General features: G+C 36.9%; 1 protein-coding gene across 1 annotated transcript in view; it reads right to left on the minus strand.

Annotated features, from left to right (window-relative positions):
• The window catches only part of LOC107731648 (inactive tyrosine-protein kinase transmembrane receptor ROR1-like), a 124,172-nt gene that overhangs the window by 22,964 nt on the left and 84,960 nt on the right, over nt 1-16,248 (minus strand). Inside the window, exons 2-4 of the mRNA XM_016542796.1 lie at nt 7,390-7,461; nt 1,801-2,088; nt 66-102 (exon numbers count right to left, since the gene is read on the minus strand). Of these exons, the coding sequence (XP_016398282.1) occupies nt 66-102; nt 1,801-2,088; nt 7,390-7,461 (397 nt within the window). The remainder of the gene's footprint in view (nt 1-65; nt 103-1,800; nt 2,089-7,389; nt 7,462-16,248) is intronic.

Raw genomic sequence — 16,248 nt, forward strand, 5'->3', positions numbered from 1 at the left:
CTCTGCTATATTTAATGGAAGATTTTAGATGGGGTACGGCACAGAGGAAAGGAAAATGGACTTACGGTGAAGGCTTTCCAGGCAGAGGGGTGGGAGCCGGATCTGGAAGAAAGAGAGAGCGGAGATTTTCAACAACATGTTAGGCACAAATTGCCCACAAAGAAGCACAACACATGCAGCCAATATGGCTCCTTGGCATGGAATAGAGAATAACTACAGTGACCTCATCAGACCTACACAGTTTCTCTGCCATTCAGGGCATCAGGACATTTCAAGGGTCGTCATTCCAAACGGAGGGACCACTGCTTTGCAACAGATCAAAAATTATATGGGGTGTGTAATACTTGGAAATTGTTTCTCCTAGATAACAAAGACATTATTTTAAGACAATATGAAATCTTTACTGAATTCTACTGCTACTTAGATTTTTCTCCAGAGAAAGACTGTAATATCAATTATTTTTGTTCATAAAACTAAAGTCAATGGAGTTCAAACAGCACCAACAAAAAACACAAGGTGTGTCCAAAAACGCATACTGAGTAGGTACTACATTCGATGAGGAATGAACATCATAACCAGTAAACAGTATGTTCTATATAGCATACATGTATGTAGTATGAATGAAATTTAGACATATTACATGTGACTTATGGCTTCATGAGACAGTCAAGTATGCATTGGATGCACACTTTGGAAATTGTACCTACTGTTTGTTATGAATAGTACAAATTTGGAAATGCTACCCAGTTCTCATACTGTTTATTGCCCTACTATATAGTAGGGATGTAGACATAATCAGGCAAAGACACAGGGAAAGAGATATTTTCCAAAATATGTTCTTTTATGAAGAAAGAAAGTCATACAGGTTTGTAACAACATGAGAATGAGTAAACGGTGAAAATCTGCATTTCTGGGTGAACTATCTTTCCCTTTAAAGGGTTAGTTCACCCAAAAATGACAATTCTGTCATTAATTACTCACCCTCAAGTCGTTCCAAACCCGTAAGACCTTCGATTATCTTCAAAACACAAATGAAGATATTTTTGATCCAGTAAGGTAGTAAGGACATTGTTAAAATAGTCCATTTGACATCAGTGGTTCAGCCGTAATTTTATGAAGCTTCGATGAATACTTTTTGTGTGCAAAGAAAACAATTATAACGACTTTATTCAACAATTCTTCTGTTCCGTGTCAGTCTTCAACGAGTGTTCACGAGAGTACCATGACACATGTGCACAAAAAAACATTCTTGTAGCTTCATAAAATTAAGGTTGAACCACTGATGTCACGTATGGACTATTTTAACGATGTCCTTACTACCTTTCTGGGCCTTGAACGTGATAGTTGTGTTGCCGTCTACGGAGTGTAAGAAAGCTCTCGGATTTCATCAAAAATATCTTAATTTGTGTTCCGAAGACGAACGAAGGTCTTACGGGTTTGGAACGACATGATGGTGAGTAATTACTGACAGAATTTTCATTTTGGGGTGAACTAACCCTTTAAGGCTGGTTCACACAGTCAGCAACAGGCTTAACACAATGCAGCAATTTGCAAATGTTGGAATTTGGTTTCCTGGCATTTGTTGCATTTGTTTTTCTAGAGTAATTTTCAGGGAAACAACTGAGACAAAGTCGATACTTTAAAAACACATAACTGAGGACCCCCTAATGTCTCCTGAGCTAGCAAAGATGACCCTCTGGGATGTGTTTAAACACACAGACCTGAAGTTTTTCTGCAATGCATCATCGGTCACCTGATTGTGAAATCATCGAGGTATTGTTAAATTCCAAAAACACTCACCAAACTTGACAAACAGGATCCCTGTGGTAGATACTGTGCCATAGGTGTTGGTAGCCACACACTGAAAGTAGCCGGTGTCCGTGGTGTCCAGGTTTCGGATTCTCAGTCGGGAGCCGTACGGAGTGGGCCGGTAAGAGACACGCCGCGGTTCCTGGACCACAGGGGCATCGTTTTTAAGCCAGCGGACTGTGGGTGGTGGATTCCCTGAAACGTGGCAATGTAACTCAGCTGTCTGTCCGAGGGAGGTAGTGATGTTATTCATTGGAGCATCCAGCCTTAGAAAGTGATCTGAAAGGACAAGGCAGAAAAGTTATTGAAAATGTCGATTAAAGCTAACTTACTCAAATTACCCAAAGGGAATAGGGTTAAAAAATCCAACAGAATGAAGGTGAGCAATAATGACAGAACTAATCCTTTAAACCGCCATTATTTGACATGTAGTAAGTCAAAAGTCTTTCCGAGAGGGTTTTTCCGAGACTGTTTGTGTGTATTTGAAACTATATACGAGCATACAATGTGCAACAAACCTCTAAGCTGCCGGTTAGGAATTCTTTACATGATATTTAGTGGTTGCCACTAGGTGGTAAATCATTAGTTTGTCTCATCGGGCTGGATATTGCCAGAGGGGACGGCAAAACCTCTTGAAGCTTCTGGAACCTTCTGTCTCCAGAAAATCTGTCTTGCCAGGCCTACAGCTAACTTTGATAAGGGGCCAGCAAAAACATGACAACCCCCAATATTTCATGAGTGGTGGGAGGGAAATAAAAGCGCTTGCAGTGAGCTCAGCAGATCTGACCCATTCTGGTCTGAGTAAGGCCATAGAGGGGAATGCTCAAATCTATGGGAAAGTTACAGTTGAAACACTTTGTGGTGAAGGACGTCAACCAGAATTAGGGTAAGAGTGGATATACAATGGTATGTGTGTGTTTGCGAAAACAATGTGTGGTTTTAGCACAAATACATTTTCATACATTTGAATAGATGCTGAAATGTACAGTCCAAAATTAACACCCAAACCAAAGATTGTGATAGAACACGCATATAAACCAGTAAATAAATGAAACACATTAATGTTACATCATAAAACTGACAATGTTACACTTTGTTACACATATGTTGTACTTCTTCAGGTTGTATATACTAAAGTAATACATAAAATGGTTTAAGTTTTAGATGCTGTCAATACATTATTGTACATTTCAGTGTATGTCCACCCATACAAAAATGTTAAAATAAAAAGTGTACACTTAGTGTACAAATGCCTATGAATACTAATGAGATCATCTTGGCAAAAAATAAACAGTCAAAGTTGTTTCATACAAATAACTTTAACCTCTGTAAAGTTCCCTGGGACTTCCTGTGGAGTCATATGATCGGTTTGGCAGACATGCTCTGACAGGCTCTTGATGGCATCCCGACAAGCCCTACTGGTGCAGCCAAGAAGCAAAGAGTGAAAGTAAACTTTTCCTCTCACTCAGCACGGATTTACTATGAGCATATCAAACATACAGTCCAACAATCTGTCAATACTTGCTCATGATTAAAAGAGTCTAATAGACTACTAGGGCATTGTGCAGTGACTAATTACTATTACAAACTAAATAAATTACTAAAAATATATATATGAATAAATAATGCAGTGCAAAAGTGGGGTTCCAAAAGAAAAAAACATAACAAAAAAAACCCCCCACATTTTTTTCCATAGAGAAATTGTTTTTAAATGATAATAAATAAATATTTCAAGAAAGGTATATTTCATTTTATAATTTTTATTTATTAATTTTATTTTATATAAATAGTTTTTATATTAAACTGCTGTTTCTGATTCAATTATGCCATTCACTATGTTTCAGGAGATGAGTAGTTCATTCCTCTATTGAAGACATCTAATTGATGTGTTTATTCAGATATTCTGTTTATATATATATGTATATTCAATTCCCGATTTTTATTTATTCATTTTTTGACGATAAAGAAATTCATTGGAATGAAATTTTTTTTTCAAAAGTCACAGCCACCTAAAGAGTTTTGTTCTGTTATGCACTATACAAGTCTGTAAGGCAATGAAATTGGTCTGTGAATCTATGAGGTATATGATATGATAAATCATAATGGTAAAACTAGAAAATACAAACTGTTGATTGACATGTTATGCCACATTACTTCACTGAAGTCTGAATTTATAGTGGTTGGAATAGTTCTCCTTCCCTCTCTCTTCAAATTCAGTGGCATCTTCTCACAGGAGGTCAGACTCTGGTGCAGTGCAAGGAATGTGACTTTGACGAGAAAATTAATAAAAGTATATTGAGAGGGAGCCATGAGTGTGGCCCCTCGGGGTTAAAGGCAGGCTAAGCAGCCGCAGGGCCCACAGCTGTGCAGGTACATCCACAATATTAGTCCTGCTGTGGTAGTAGGGCTTGAATTCCTCTGACTACCATTCACCTTTCAGAAACCCTAGCGCTGTCTGAACAACACCTGTGACCTGACAGCAGTGCTCAGCAAACTGCATCTAGGGTTACCAGGAATCTGGTGGTAGATTTGAGCAGGATTTTGTTGACCACAACATTAACAAGAGTATGGGAAAAAATTAAAGTGACCCTATTAATCCAAAAACATTCAGAATAGGGGTTTTCAAAATCCAAGGTGTCCATGGAAAATTTCAGATAAAAATAACAAACCGGTATATACTGTATATATATATATATATATATATATATGGTTCATGATCACGAGATTGTATATTAACTGTTAATTGTTAATGTTGTTAATTATTAACAAATTATTTTGTTATATTGACAATCCTATTTTTTACAGCAAATTTGTTTTTTAACAATAATAATATAAAGGTTTAATAATTTTACAATAATTTATAATAACAATTCCATTTTAATTTTCCAATGATTTAATTTTGCAATATTATGTACAACAATAATAATATAAAAGCTAATTGTTAATTATGCAAACAACCTCCTGTCTTTATAATATCAATATAGCTACTATATTATTTTTTTCCACACAAAATAACTTTGACAACATCTGCATTAGAAAGTGCTGCAAAGGCAAGTCCTTTTTCAAGATTCAAGATTCAAAATTCAATCCACAAAATACATTAATCGTGCAGATTTTTGGGGCCTCAGTCATTTCCTATGGTCCCCATCGCAACATATGAAACCACAGTGAGATACCTGAGGTCTGGGTGACAAGTGACTAATATACACACCATCCAACTATTACTCCACTCCCTTTTATCCTTACGCTTGTCCATTCACACCTCCTCCCTTTTCTTTTCCCTCCTCTCTTTCTACAGACATGTCTGGTCTGAGGACAGCTGGAGGAAAAGATCCCGTCCTTCCCCTGGCGGAGCTCTTCTTTATCCCTCCATCTTAATTTCCTCCATCCAAACATCAGCTCTCTTACAACAATATACGAATATGGCTCTCCAAAAAATGGAACCGAATGAAGAATCCAACCACAGGGAGGATCAGTTCCGACCCATAATGCTGTCTGACTGACAAGCCTAATCTTCTGGGCACTTCCACTTCCTTTTAATGATGTAAGGATGCGGTGACTGGTTAGGAACTTCAGCCAGAAGGAACAAGCTGCACACAATCCCACACATACATGTAATTCAGTTGTTTATTTATCAAAGTTCGGCAGATGATTGGAAGAAGTAATTTGACCATCTAAAGTTAGCAGGATCGAGACAATGGCATCTTTTGTTGGCAGTGTGGATGTGTGGACAGTAGGCTCTATGTTTACTGTGCTGATAGTTATTGGAGGGGAGTGTGAGGGAAATGGATGTCCGAGTCTATCATACCATTTCTGCTACATCAGTTTCAATGGAGCCACTGAGATAAATAGGAAGGCATGTGCATATTCTTTCTTGGATGTGGAATCTACAAGTGAATGCAACAAAATGTCCAATTTTATATCACTTAAAATGTATACTTATTCAAAGCATTATAGAACTAGATAGATTTTCAGAAAAGACTGACGACATGATACTAGAGCATTATGGGTAGTTGCTAAGGTTTCTGTGTGGTATTTATCATGTTGTTCTGCAATTGCTGATATTTTTACCTTTCATGAAAATGCATGTCATAAAAACTATGACATCTAATTTAACACTGTAAAGCCTCTGTAAAATATAAATATTAGTCTGAAGAATCACATTTTTTTAAATTGGGCAGTTTGTTGAACCTTTAGTCAAAATCTAAAAGAAATTCTAAGAAAATTTCAAAAAATAAATAAATCAGGTGCCTCAACCTAAATGTGGATATTTTTAGATTTAAACCAGCAGTTTTGAATAGTTTGATAATTTATAGGTCTTAGAAAGTTATGTATTAAATATGATACCGCAGGCTTTAAATATAAAATAATCAAAAATGATTTCAGTGCTAATTGTGTGAAAATCCCTCTGTACTTAGCTTCTAATAAAAGACAGAAACAAAGTCTTGAACAGCATGTTAAAGTATTAGACATTATATTTGAAGAAAACTATGAAAAATCAAGGTAAATATACCTAGAATAAATGTTAATCATTTCCAGAGTAATTTTCTTAATTAAAAAGTACAACATCCAAACGAAAGCCTAATTTTCTAAAATTACAAAAGTTGCAAAAAGCGTAAAAATATGATAGTATTGAGTTTATTTGAGACACATAAAATGATATTTTACCTCAAGCATTTGTAATAAAAAAAAAAAAAGACAAATCAAATAAACTAGTGAGAGTGTGAAGTAAGTTTTAAAAGAGCTTACTTTAGCTAATATACAGTTGAAGAAACACCCATATACAAAAAAGATATGTATCTAGCAGACAGGAATCACTGTGAGATCTTTTGTTTCTTTAAACCTTTTCTGTTTTCTGACCTAAAGCATAAGTCAACTGCTGGTCAAAAGGAAAAGCCTCAAAGTCAGAAGAAAGTTCTTGTGTTGACAGCTGTATTCAAACACCCGGCAACAAATCTGACTGAGATTTAAATATTAATCCCAAAGCAATTAGGACAATTTGGAGAAATCACATAGCGGACATAATGACTCCAATTCTCTTATTAGTTTAATTACTACTGAGTTTTATTCAAGACAGGGAATACACTTAAATGAAACGACAAATAAAAGAATGACAGAAAAGTGGCTTGTAATGGAAAGAATGGAACAGAGTGCTTATATTATGTATTTGTAGTTATTTGTGCATGTGCATTCATGAGAGAGAAATTAAATGGAGTTATCGTACGTGGGCACTGTGAAATCTTATGGAAAATACAATCTTGCTTGAATTCTCCTGACTTTTGTTCCAACTTGCATCTAAAATGATAGCACAGACACAGCAGATCTAGGTTTACCATGACAACGGAAACCCCCAAATTAGTGCATAATGTCCCAGACCGAGGAATTGGGATGACTTAAGGCTCTTTCAAAATGCTGCCATCCTAGAGCTCACGTGTACCTGCTAGAAATGCTGTCTGCTTTGGCAATCAAAACTAACATTCATCTCCAGACAAAACACGCAGCAATCGCTGCCGATCTTTCACATTACTCTAGTCCTAATGGTGTCCCTGAGTGGCCTAACAGAGCTGGGCTAAAACTCACCTCTTTCAGCTCCGCTGGACATGTTCCAACTGGAGGCGGCCACCACGTTTGGGTCTGAAGGAATCTCTGCCCCTGTAGATACACAGCCAGAACAGAAAGTCAAAGAGAGGCATATTTCAGACTGTGGTGTTATCATGGTACGTACATACGTATATACGGACGGACAGACAGACAGACAGACAGATAGACAGATAGATAGATAGATAGATAGATAGATAGATAGATTATTTTGTGCAAATGTACATGATCCCTTATTTAATTTAATACAGTTTTAAGGTTAACTAACAAAACATTATGGATAGTAATCTGATCTAACATTTTTTTAAAATACGTTTTAAGTTCAGTATTTTGGCCTTAATTCACTTTTGTGAGAACTATGATAAAGCATACAGCAAGTGTGTGAAATTAAAGAGACGGTCATGTTGCTATTAGCGCTCTGTGTGTGTTCAGGAGTGTGCAGGTAAAACTGCCTCTAATATATGAAGATTACAGACTTGTTACTGTACAAAGGACATTTTATTATAGTGTAGCAGCACAATATGGGCAAGTGTTGACAGGTTCAGAGTTAGTGATGCTCGTCTTACAATGGCCCCCTTTGAGTCAGACCGGGGATATTTTCATCATTTTACTACAGAACACAATAAACAATGGACTGGGGCAGTAATGGAGTCTGAAAAGAGGTGCAAGGTGCTCCAGGAATGTACGGAATTAGTTCAATTCTCTCCCTTTTTTACGTATACTTAATCAGAGATGGTATAAAATGGAGACAGACTAAATTAATGACTGAAAAATGAATGGGAGAAATCCCAACACTCAGCATGGTGGTTGTCTGTGAAGACATTTCCAATCAGCTTAATGCAAAAGACCTGATTTAGTCCTTACTCTAGAACGTAGTCTAGTCTAGTCTGCAGATGTATGTGATTTGAGCTAAAGAATCTAAATCAGGGGTGTCCAATCCTGATCCCGGAGCTCCAACCAGCTCCAACATACTTGCCTGGAAGTTTCTACTGAATCTGAATACCATGATCAGCTGGTTCAGGTCTGTATAATTAGGGTTGGACCTAAACTGCACAGTGGACTTTCAGGAACAGGTTTGAACAGCCCTGGTCTAAATATATGATAGCAATTTAGTTAATATGGGTTGTACTTGCCTGACTACACTTATGAAAAAGTAAAATTTATCATACTTTTAAAAAGAGTACTTATTACAGATAATAATAAACTAAAAGAATATACTTCAGTGTGAACAAAACAATTTTGCACATTTAACTGTATGCTAACTGCAATTAAAGGAAAATGTATTACAGTTTAAATGTATATTTAATGCAATTAGTTGAGCTTCAGAGTGTTTTTTTGATCCACGTAAGGACTTAAGTACATATTTACATGTAATTTCATAATTACTTATATTGTCTTTAAAATATGGTTAATACACATTTATAATAATTAGTACATTACAATATATTAACTTAAAAATATAATATCAAATAACACTACTTTAGTATGGTTGTCAACAAAACAAGTGTAATTGTTTAAAGCACAACAAAAGATTATTAAAACATAATCATTTAAAATGTACTTTAAAGTGTGTTAAGAAATAGTAATAAGTAGTCATAAGTACACTTGAGTGGCTTTTCATTTCATTAATATAACATTATATGCAGTGTTTTTAATACACTTGTAAATTAAAAGTATTTTTTAAAACAAGTGAACGTTCAATACAATTAAGTGCAATTCTTTTTTCACAAGGGTAGAAAATAACTGTCAATTACCAAGATGGCTGCAAAGTGAATCAACTTGCTGTAATGAACAATGTGATCCCACCTTTCATTAAAAAGTGGCAATTGTCTTACTAGTAAAGTCGTTGCTTGGTCTTCCAAACAATTCTTACTAGAATACACTTGTTCATTAGCTCAACATAGCTTCTAGCTTGACCAACCTAAAAAAAATACAGCTTTCTTTAGCCTGATTTGAGCTAAACAATTTCAGTCAGATTTAGTCACATTCATGAAGACAGAAGTTGTACTTGCATGACTAGAAAATGGTTTTCCAAGATGGCTGCTGTATAAACTAACTTGCTTTAAAAAGCCATTTGGTCTGACTGACAGCATAATCTCAAGTAAACTCTAAAACAGTGCACATACACTCTTACAACCTTGAAGACAAAGACTACGGTCAACAACGACTACCAAAGCAAACATATGCTCACATATGTGTGTGCATTTGCATCTGTGCATGAGTGCATCTCTATGTAGAGTTCTAGTAATGGATCACACAGACTCCCTGCTGACTGGGCTCACATTGCAGGATAAATCTCCAGTGTGCTGACAGGCTCAGAGTTCTGCTGAAACTACAGCAAGGGGGGGGTGGGTGTCACTTTTTGTGGACATCTTGCTCTACCTAGTCCATGAATGCCAAAAACAGAAAGGTGTGCTTCCATTCGGGGATGATCATTCAGAAATATTACACAAAATAAAAATATATACTGCTTTTTATGGCCTCACTGGTTGTCGCAGTCTGCAGCGGGTGTGCCCAGGAGGGCCACCAGATGACTGTGTTCTGTGAGCACATGGCTTGTGTTGTGTTTGTCTGTCGCCATGTGCTCTCTCCTGTCTATTGTCTTGCCCCTCCCATCTTGTTACCTCGTTATTGTTTTAGTTGCTCCACCTGTGTCTCCCTCGTTAGCCTCCTCGTTTGGTTCCCATTTATTCTCCTTGTGTCTGTCATCCTGTGCTGATCCGTCATTTCTCATTGTGTGTGTTTCGTGTCTGCATGTGTGCAGCTTTAGGCCTGCCTGTCTGTTTTTCCCCTTCGGGGTGGTTTGAGTTTGTTTTTGTTTCATTGTTATTATCAAAATAAATAACCATTTCTCCTGCAATTGAGTCCTCGCTTCATCTCCCCGCACGCACCGTGACACTGGTCTCTCCACAATGCCTGTTCCAAAAAGTAGGTTTATTCGGGGGAGGCAATCCCAGAATGCATAGTGAAATACTTTGTTTTTTCAAAAACAAACAAACAAAACAAAACAAAACAAAAAAATATATATATATACTGTACACACATATACATATATATATATATATACACTCACTGGCCACTTTATTAGGTACACCTTGCTATTTGCATGTTCTATTTATTTTCAAGCTTATTAGTGTATAACGCAACAAGCTAATGCTGAACTGTTTGCTGAATTTGCTTTCTGTGTAGAGCTTTCCTAATTGTTCACTTATGAGGCTCCATGAGAGATAGGATGCTGTCTTAGAAGGCAGCCACACATGTAGGCAGCAGAGAAGCTCCCTAGGTTTTATTTGAACAGAGCTCTAGTGGTGGTGTGAAATAAATACACAAATCTCATAGCTATAGAGGGAAAGGGTGAAGAAAGAGATAGACAAGCGTCAAAGTGTGAACACAGAGGTGTTATTACGTTAACTGGGTGTTAATTTAATGTTAAATATGTCTGGTGTTAGAAAACATGCCACTTTAATGAGCTGCTGATATACACACACACACTAGTTAGTGCCAATGAACAATCTTGTGTGACAGTGTGCACACACACACATAAACCACCACATGCTACCGTTGCTGGGGTAAAAACCAGCAGCTGCAGGGGCAGGTGGTTTAATGCCTCTTCCACGATGACATTGACTGCAAATGCGAATTACACTCATTAGTGATGTATCTATGACAGCTCTCTTCATCTGCTCGTTACATTATGACCATTACTCATTATAGCATGACCTGTCACTTTCATCCAAGTCAAGTGTGGCCCCAAATTAGGATCATCTAAATATATTTTACAAGTGTCACATTACCTTTATGTGACATTATACATTACACATTTTGTTGTATAATCATCCCTTTTAACATGGAAGACACTATATGACCACACACACACACACACACACACTCCTAAAACCACTTTTTGTAATGTATTTTCAATTAATTACTCATCTGACACAATGACGTATTTAAATTATATTAATCTGGGGGCATTTTTTCAGCAAATATTTATATAAGAAATTAATTGTGAGTTATCTGATTAGCTAATCAGTATATCCATATAATTAATCTGGACATTTTTTTCGAATGACAGCCCTATTTATAATACATTTCCACTGGTGTGACACAGGTCAGCTGACTATATCAAAACAGATGTCCACATCTGCAAGCTACCCATCATTAGCTAATCATGAAATATTAGGCAAATTGCAGTGTAATTTGGAGATTACCTTTCTAATGTTGCCAAACAACAAAGGCAGCTTTAATTGGGAACATTTGTTAATTATGACCTTAAAGGAAAGCAGTACACCTGAAAAATCAAGCGAGAACGCACAGGAAAGCCTCTGGTACAGCATTCACAATAAGTACATGCATCTGAAAGCACATAAAGGTTACAGGTTTTAGTCTGGTTTCAGTGTTACGTTCTTTCTCTTCACTTATTGTACTAATATAATAAATGAAGATCTTGATTTTCACTATTTTACATATATAAAAACTACTCTTAAAATATGCAAAAGAGAAATTAAATAAAAAGCAAAAAATTTACACGTACATTTTACTCTCAGCACAGAAAAAAAAAACGTATTTTATCCAAGAATGCTCAAAAGGAAAGATTTTTTATATTTTGACTGCACCTTAAAAATCACACACACTTATAAATCATAACACATCTCAGATTTAATGGAGGGCGACTGAAATGTCTTCGTATTCAGTGGGATACCCAACCTGGGACAGGTGCCAGGGATCTGGTTTTGCGCATATGAGAAAGATGACTACAACTGAATTTACAATCATGCAAACTGAAGTACACAACCATGCAATCAAATATGATTGTATGATTTGTTTCCTAAAACTGAAATTATGGCTTTTTATGCTGTTCCTGTTATTGATGTGAGCCATGTTATACTATAATTACTCATCATATTTTCTGCCATTATATTTTTGAAGAATGCAATAAACTGAGCTGTATCCCAAGTATTGTATCCCATAAAATACCATCAAATAGTGGCATACTGCTATCAACTTAAATCAGAAGTCAGAAGAAATCAGAAGTCGGTCGGTTGGTCGGATGGACGGACAGACAGACAGATAGACAGATAGACATATAATAATAAAAAGCTAGAAAAAATGACAGACAGATGATAGATAGATAGATAGATAGATAGATAGACAGACCTATATGTTCTTGCCAGATGTTTTCTAATCAAAGCAACAAAAGGCACTATTGACGTCAAGTAAAAGAAACTTTGGAAATGAACAAAGTCTTTAACTCTGTGAGGTCATAATTACTATCTAATTGTACGGTCCCCTTCAAGCAATTAAATAAAATGAACAGCTGGCTGAGTCTTTATGAAGAGTTGCCTGATCTTCCTGGGTTCGAGCACTGCCTGACGACCTTACTGAATTATTAGCATAATTACGTCTGCACTTGGATGTGAATGGAAAATGTGAGGCTAGCTGGGCCAGAGACGATAAAGCTTTTTAATGACAGGGAGAATTGTGAGGGAAAAGCCCAGGCTGATGATTCCGACCATAAACTGTGATTGGAGGTGGGCGCTGAACCCGGCCCAAATGCTGAGGTTTGACTTGGCTTGGAGAATACCTCAGACAGGAGAATAAACCTGAGTGAGTGAGAGAGAGATATGGAGAAGATCCATGGTAGAGGAACATGGCTGTTTCACCTTCTCAGGTGTCACCTGATCCATATAAAAGGATCAACCGGCCTCTACCTGAATAACTCCACCTGAGTGCACTACGGGGAACAGGAACCAAGCCACCCCCAAATCCTCCACCCCCTACCCCACCGTCCAGTCTCAGGAAGCCGAGCTGTAATGTGATAACTCTGTTCAGGCTCCAGGGACCCAGATGGCCCGGTATAGACCAGGTGTAGACAGGCTGGAGACGGGGCAATGAACCAGGGTGAGCGCTGGCCATGGACGTTGTAATACAAGGACCTTTCCCATTAGCACAACAAACACCAGAGCAGAACAAAGCATCTGATGCAACTGAAAGGCAGTCTCTCCTCTGGTTAGCCCTCCTTAGCAAGACAACAGCCAGGCCCACCGCTGGGCAGCCCTCCTGGGAGCTAAAAGGAATGAGCTAGCATTAGCCCCAGGGTGAAAGTACTTAGCTATAAACAATGAGCATCAGCTCTAAAGAGTTTTTTTTTTTTTAGATCTTCTTTACATTTCTGGCAAAATTAGTACTAAGAAAAATGTTGTGTCCAAACATATATAATATGTGAAAAACAGTACTTTTTCTAGTGACTAGAGGTGTAGTGCAACCAAATTCTACATCACTGTTTTTAAAGTGACATTTTATTGCATACACAGCTTCATTGCCAAACTATCTTTCAGAAGTTCCAACTCTTGTAAATTGTCCTTCATCTCCTATGTAACACTGGAATGTCAGATTAATATTAGTGAATCTGTTACTATGGTAAACCATCTCAAATTTTTTTTTAGAGCGCATTTGGCGTAAAACAAAAACAACTGATAATTCACCAAAACTCACTGAAATATTATATATATAATCCTGTAAATATATATATAAAAATATAAAATGTAAGTGCTGGGCAACAATTAATCGCGATTAATCGCATCCAAACTAAAAGTTTTTGTTTATATAAGATATGTGTGTGTACTGTGTATATTTATTATGTATATATAAAGACACACACATACAGTATATATTTAGAAAATATTTACATGTATTTACATGTATATATTTATATTCATTTAATTTATATTATATATAAATATATTTAATATATAAACGTAACATTCTTCTTAAATATATACATGCATGTGTTTGTATTTATATATACATAATAAATATACACAGTACACACACATTTATTATGTACACAAAAACTTTTATTTTGGATGCGATTAATCGCGATTAACCTTACTGACTCCAAACTTTTGAACAGCAGTGTCTATGTATGTACTGATCCTTTAACTATTTTCAATTTACATAGCTTTTTTGTTAGTAGCTACATTTTCCAGTGAGTTGCTTGGCTGCTGTTTAACTATGTTAAATTATTAGTAGCTTATAGCATTTTTCATTAGTAGCTTGTAGTGTAGCCAACTACTTTTTCATGAGTAGCTTGGCTGTTATTGAACTACTCTAAATTATGAGTAGCTTGAGCTTGGCAAGCTATAGTTTCAAAGCAGCTTCCCCAGTGCAGGCTAATGTGTTGCTGAAACAGCAGTGCAGCACACAGGCTGATGGGTATTATATCAGGACATCCCATGCAATCAAGATCAATGGGGGGAGATTAGCATATTCCTGGACCCGAACCACTTCAAAGCTGGTGCATCATTTACCTACAGTCTAATTTCAGGGGCCCGGAGTGATGTTTGGTCAGACGTGCAACACGTCACAAACATGATATTGCTTTACCATTTAATGACCCGTTTACTCACACAACGCAATCTCTGGGCATATCGGGTCACTCTGAGATCTCACAGGAGCATTTCGGAATGTGCTCTGCTGGTTACCACCTACTGTAGAAGTCATTTGTTTTCCGCTGACAGCCAGGAGAAAGCGATCTCCCGGTGCCAGACTGACAACATGCTGAAATCCTCCACTGGATTGGAACAGACTCCACTTGCATAATCAGAATCTGGACACAAGCACGATCTCAGGCGAAGAGAGAAAGACACGGACCATGTGATTGGTAACTGCACAGTGAAAGCCTGTCAGTACTCCAAAAGACCCCATATGTAACTCACACAGATTCACTAAACCAACCCAGCAACCTCGGCCTGAGGAGCATTTGGGATGGATAGGAACTGGAGATGCCCCAGTTAATGTTGGACAATTTAGAATGTCATTACAGTTTAAACATCACGGGAGGCACAGGGTTTGATCCAAATCCTCGTGATCAGAGTTTCCAAACCCTTTCCTCAGTCTTTCCCTAAGCTTGATAGAAATAATAAAGAGAGTGTAATGAACAAAGCAAGCCAGTTGGATCTGAATTGCGGAGCAGCTTAAACCATTTAAAAGCGGTGATTGTTTTCTGCCTAAGGGATGATTGCATAAAATGACACTGACAAGACAAAGTGTTTGAGGACTACCAGTGATGCTTCAGAGCTGTCCATCAGCCAAGCTCTTCACATTCAGGACTCAAGCCCCCATGCTGCACCTGGTGCTACTCAACTACTCCATACTGAACTCTAGTCCCTTAAACTGCTTACTGATGAGAGTTTATATTAAGACTTGACAAGCATGCTTTTCTTTCTTGGCATATTTCCCATTAAAGCAGAAAGTTGGCATGTCTCTATTTTTTTAAACAGTCAATAGTCTTTAGTTTATATCACAGCCATAATCAATGATGGGTACTTGCTTTTACTATCAAAGAGGTTTATAATATTGAGAAAGCACTATCTGTTAGCATTCACAGTCAAAATATATACTTTTATATGGTAGTTGCAATTCATTTATTCAATTCATAATTCATTTAGTCAGAATGAACCGCTACTTTTTAAAGAACATCAATGGAGAAAATTGCTTTTTTGCCACTAGAATGTTATAGTGCTATGCTAAGCTTGGAAGCCAAGATGTTAGTTTGCCAAATGAAACAAGCAAAGGTCAAATGTATGTAAATTTTAAAAAATCATTACGAAGTCAAAATATATACTTTTATATGGTAGTTGCAATTCATTTATTCATTTATTCAATTCATAATTCATTTAGTCAGAATGAACCGCTACTTTTGAAAGAACATCAATGGAGAAAATTGCTTTTTTGCCACTAGAATGTTATAGTGCTATGCTAAGCTTGGAAGCCAAGATGTTAGTTTGCCAAATGAAACAAGCAAAGGTCAAATGTATGTAAATTTTAAAAAATCATTAC

Source organism: Sinocyclocheilus rhinocerous, unplaced genomic scaffold, assembly GCF_001515625.1.
Source record: "Sinocyclocheilus rhinocerous isolate Xijiao unplaced genomic scaffold, SAMN03320098_v1.1 scaffold1180, whole genome shotgun sequence".
Classification (NCBI taxonomy): domain Eukaryota; kingdom Metazoa; phylum Chordata; class Actinopteri; order Cypriniformes; family Cyprinidae; genus Sinocyclocheilus; species Sinocyclocheilus rhinocerous.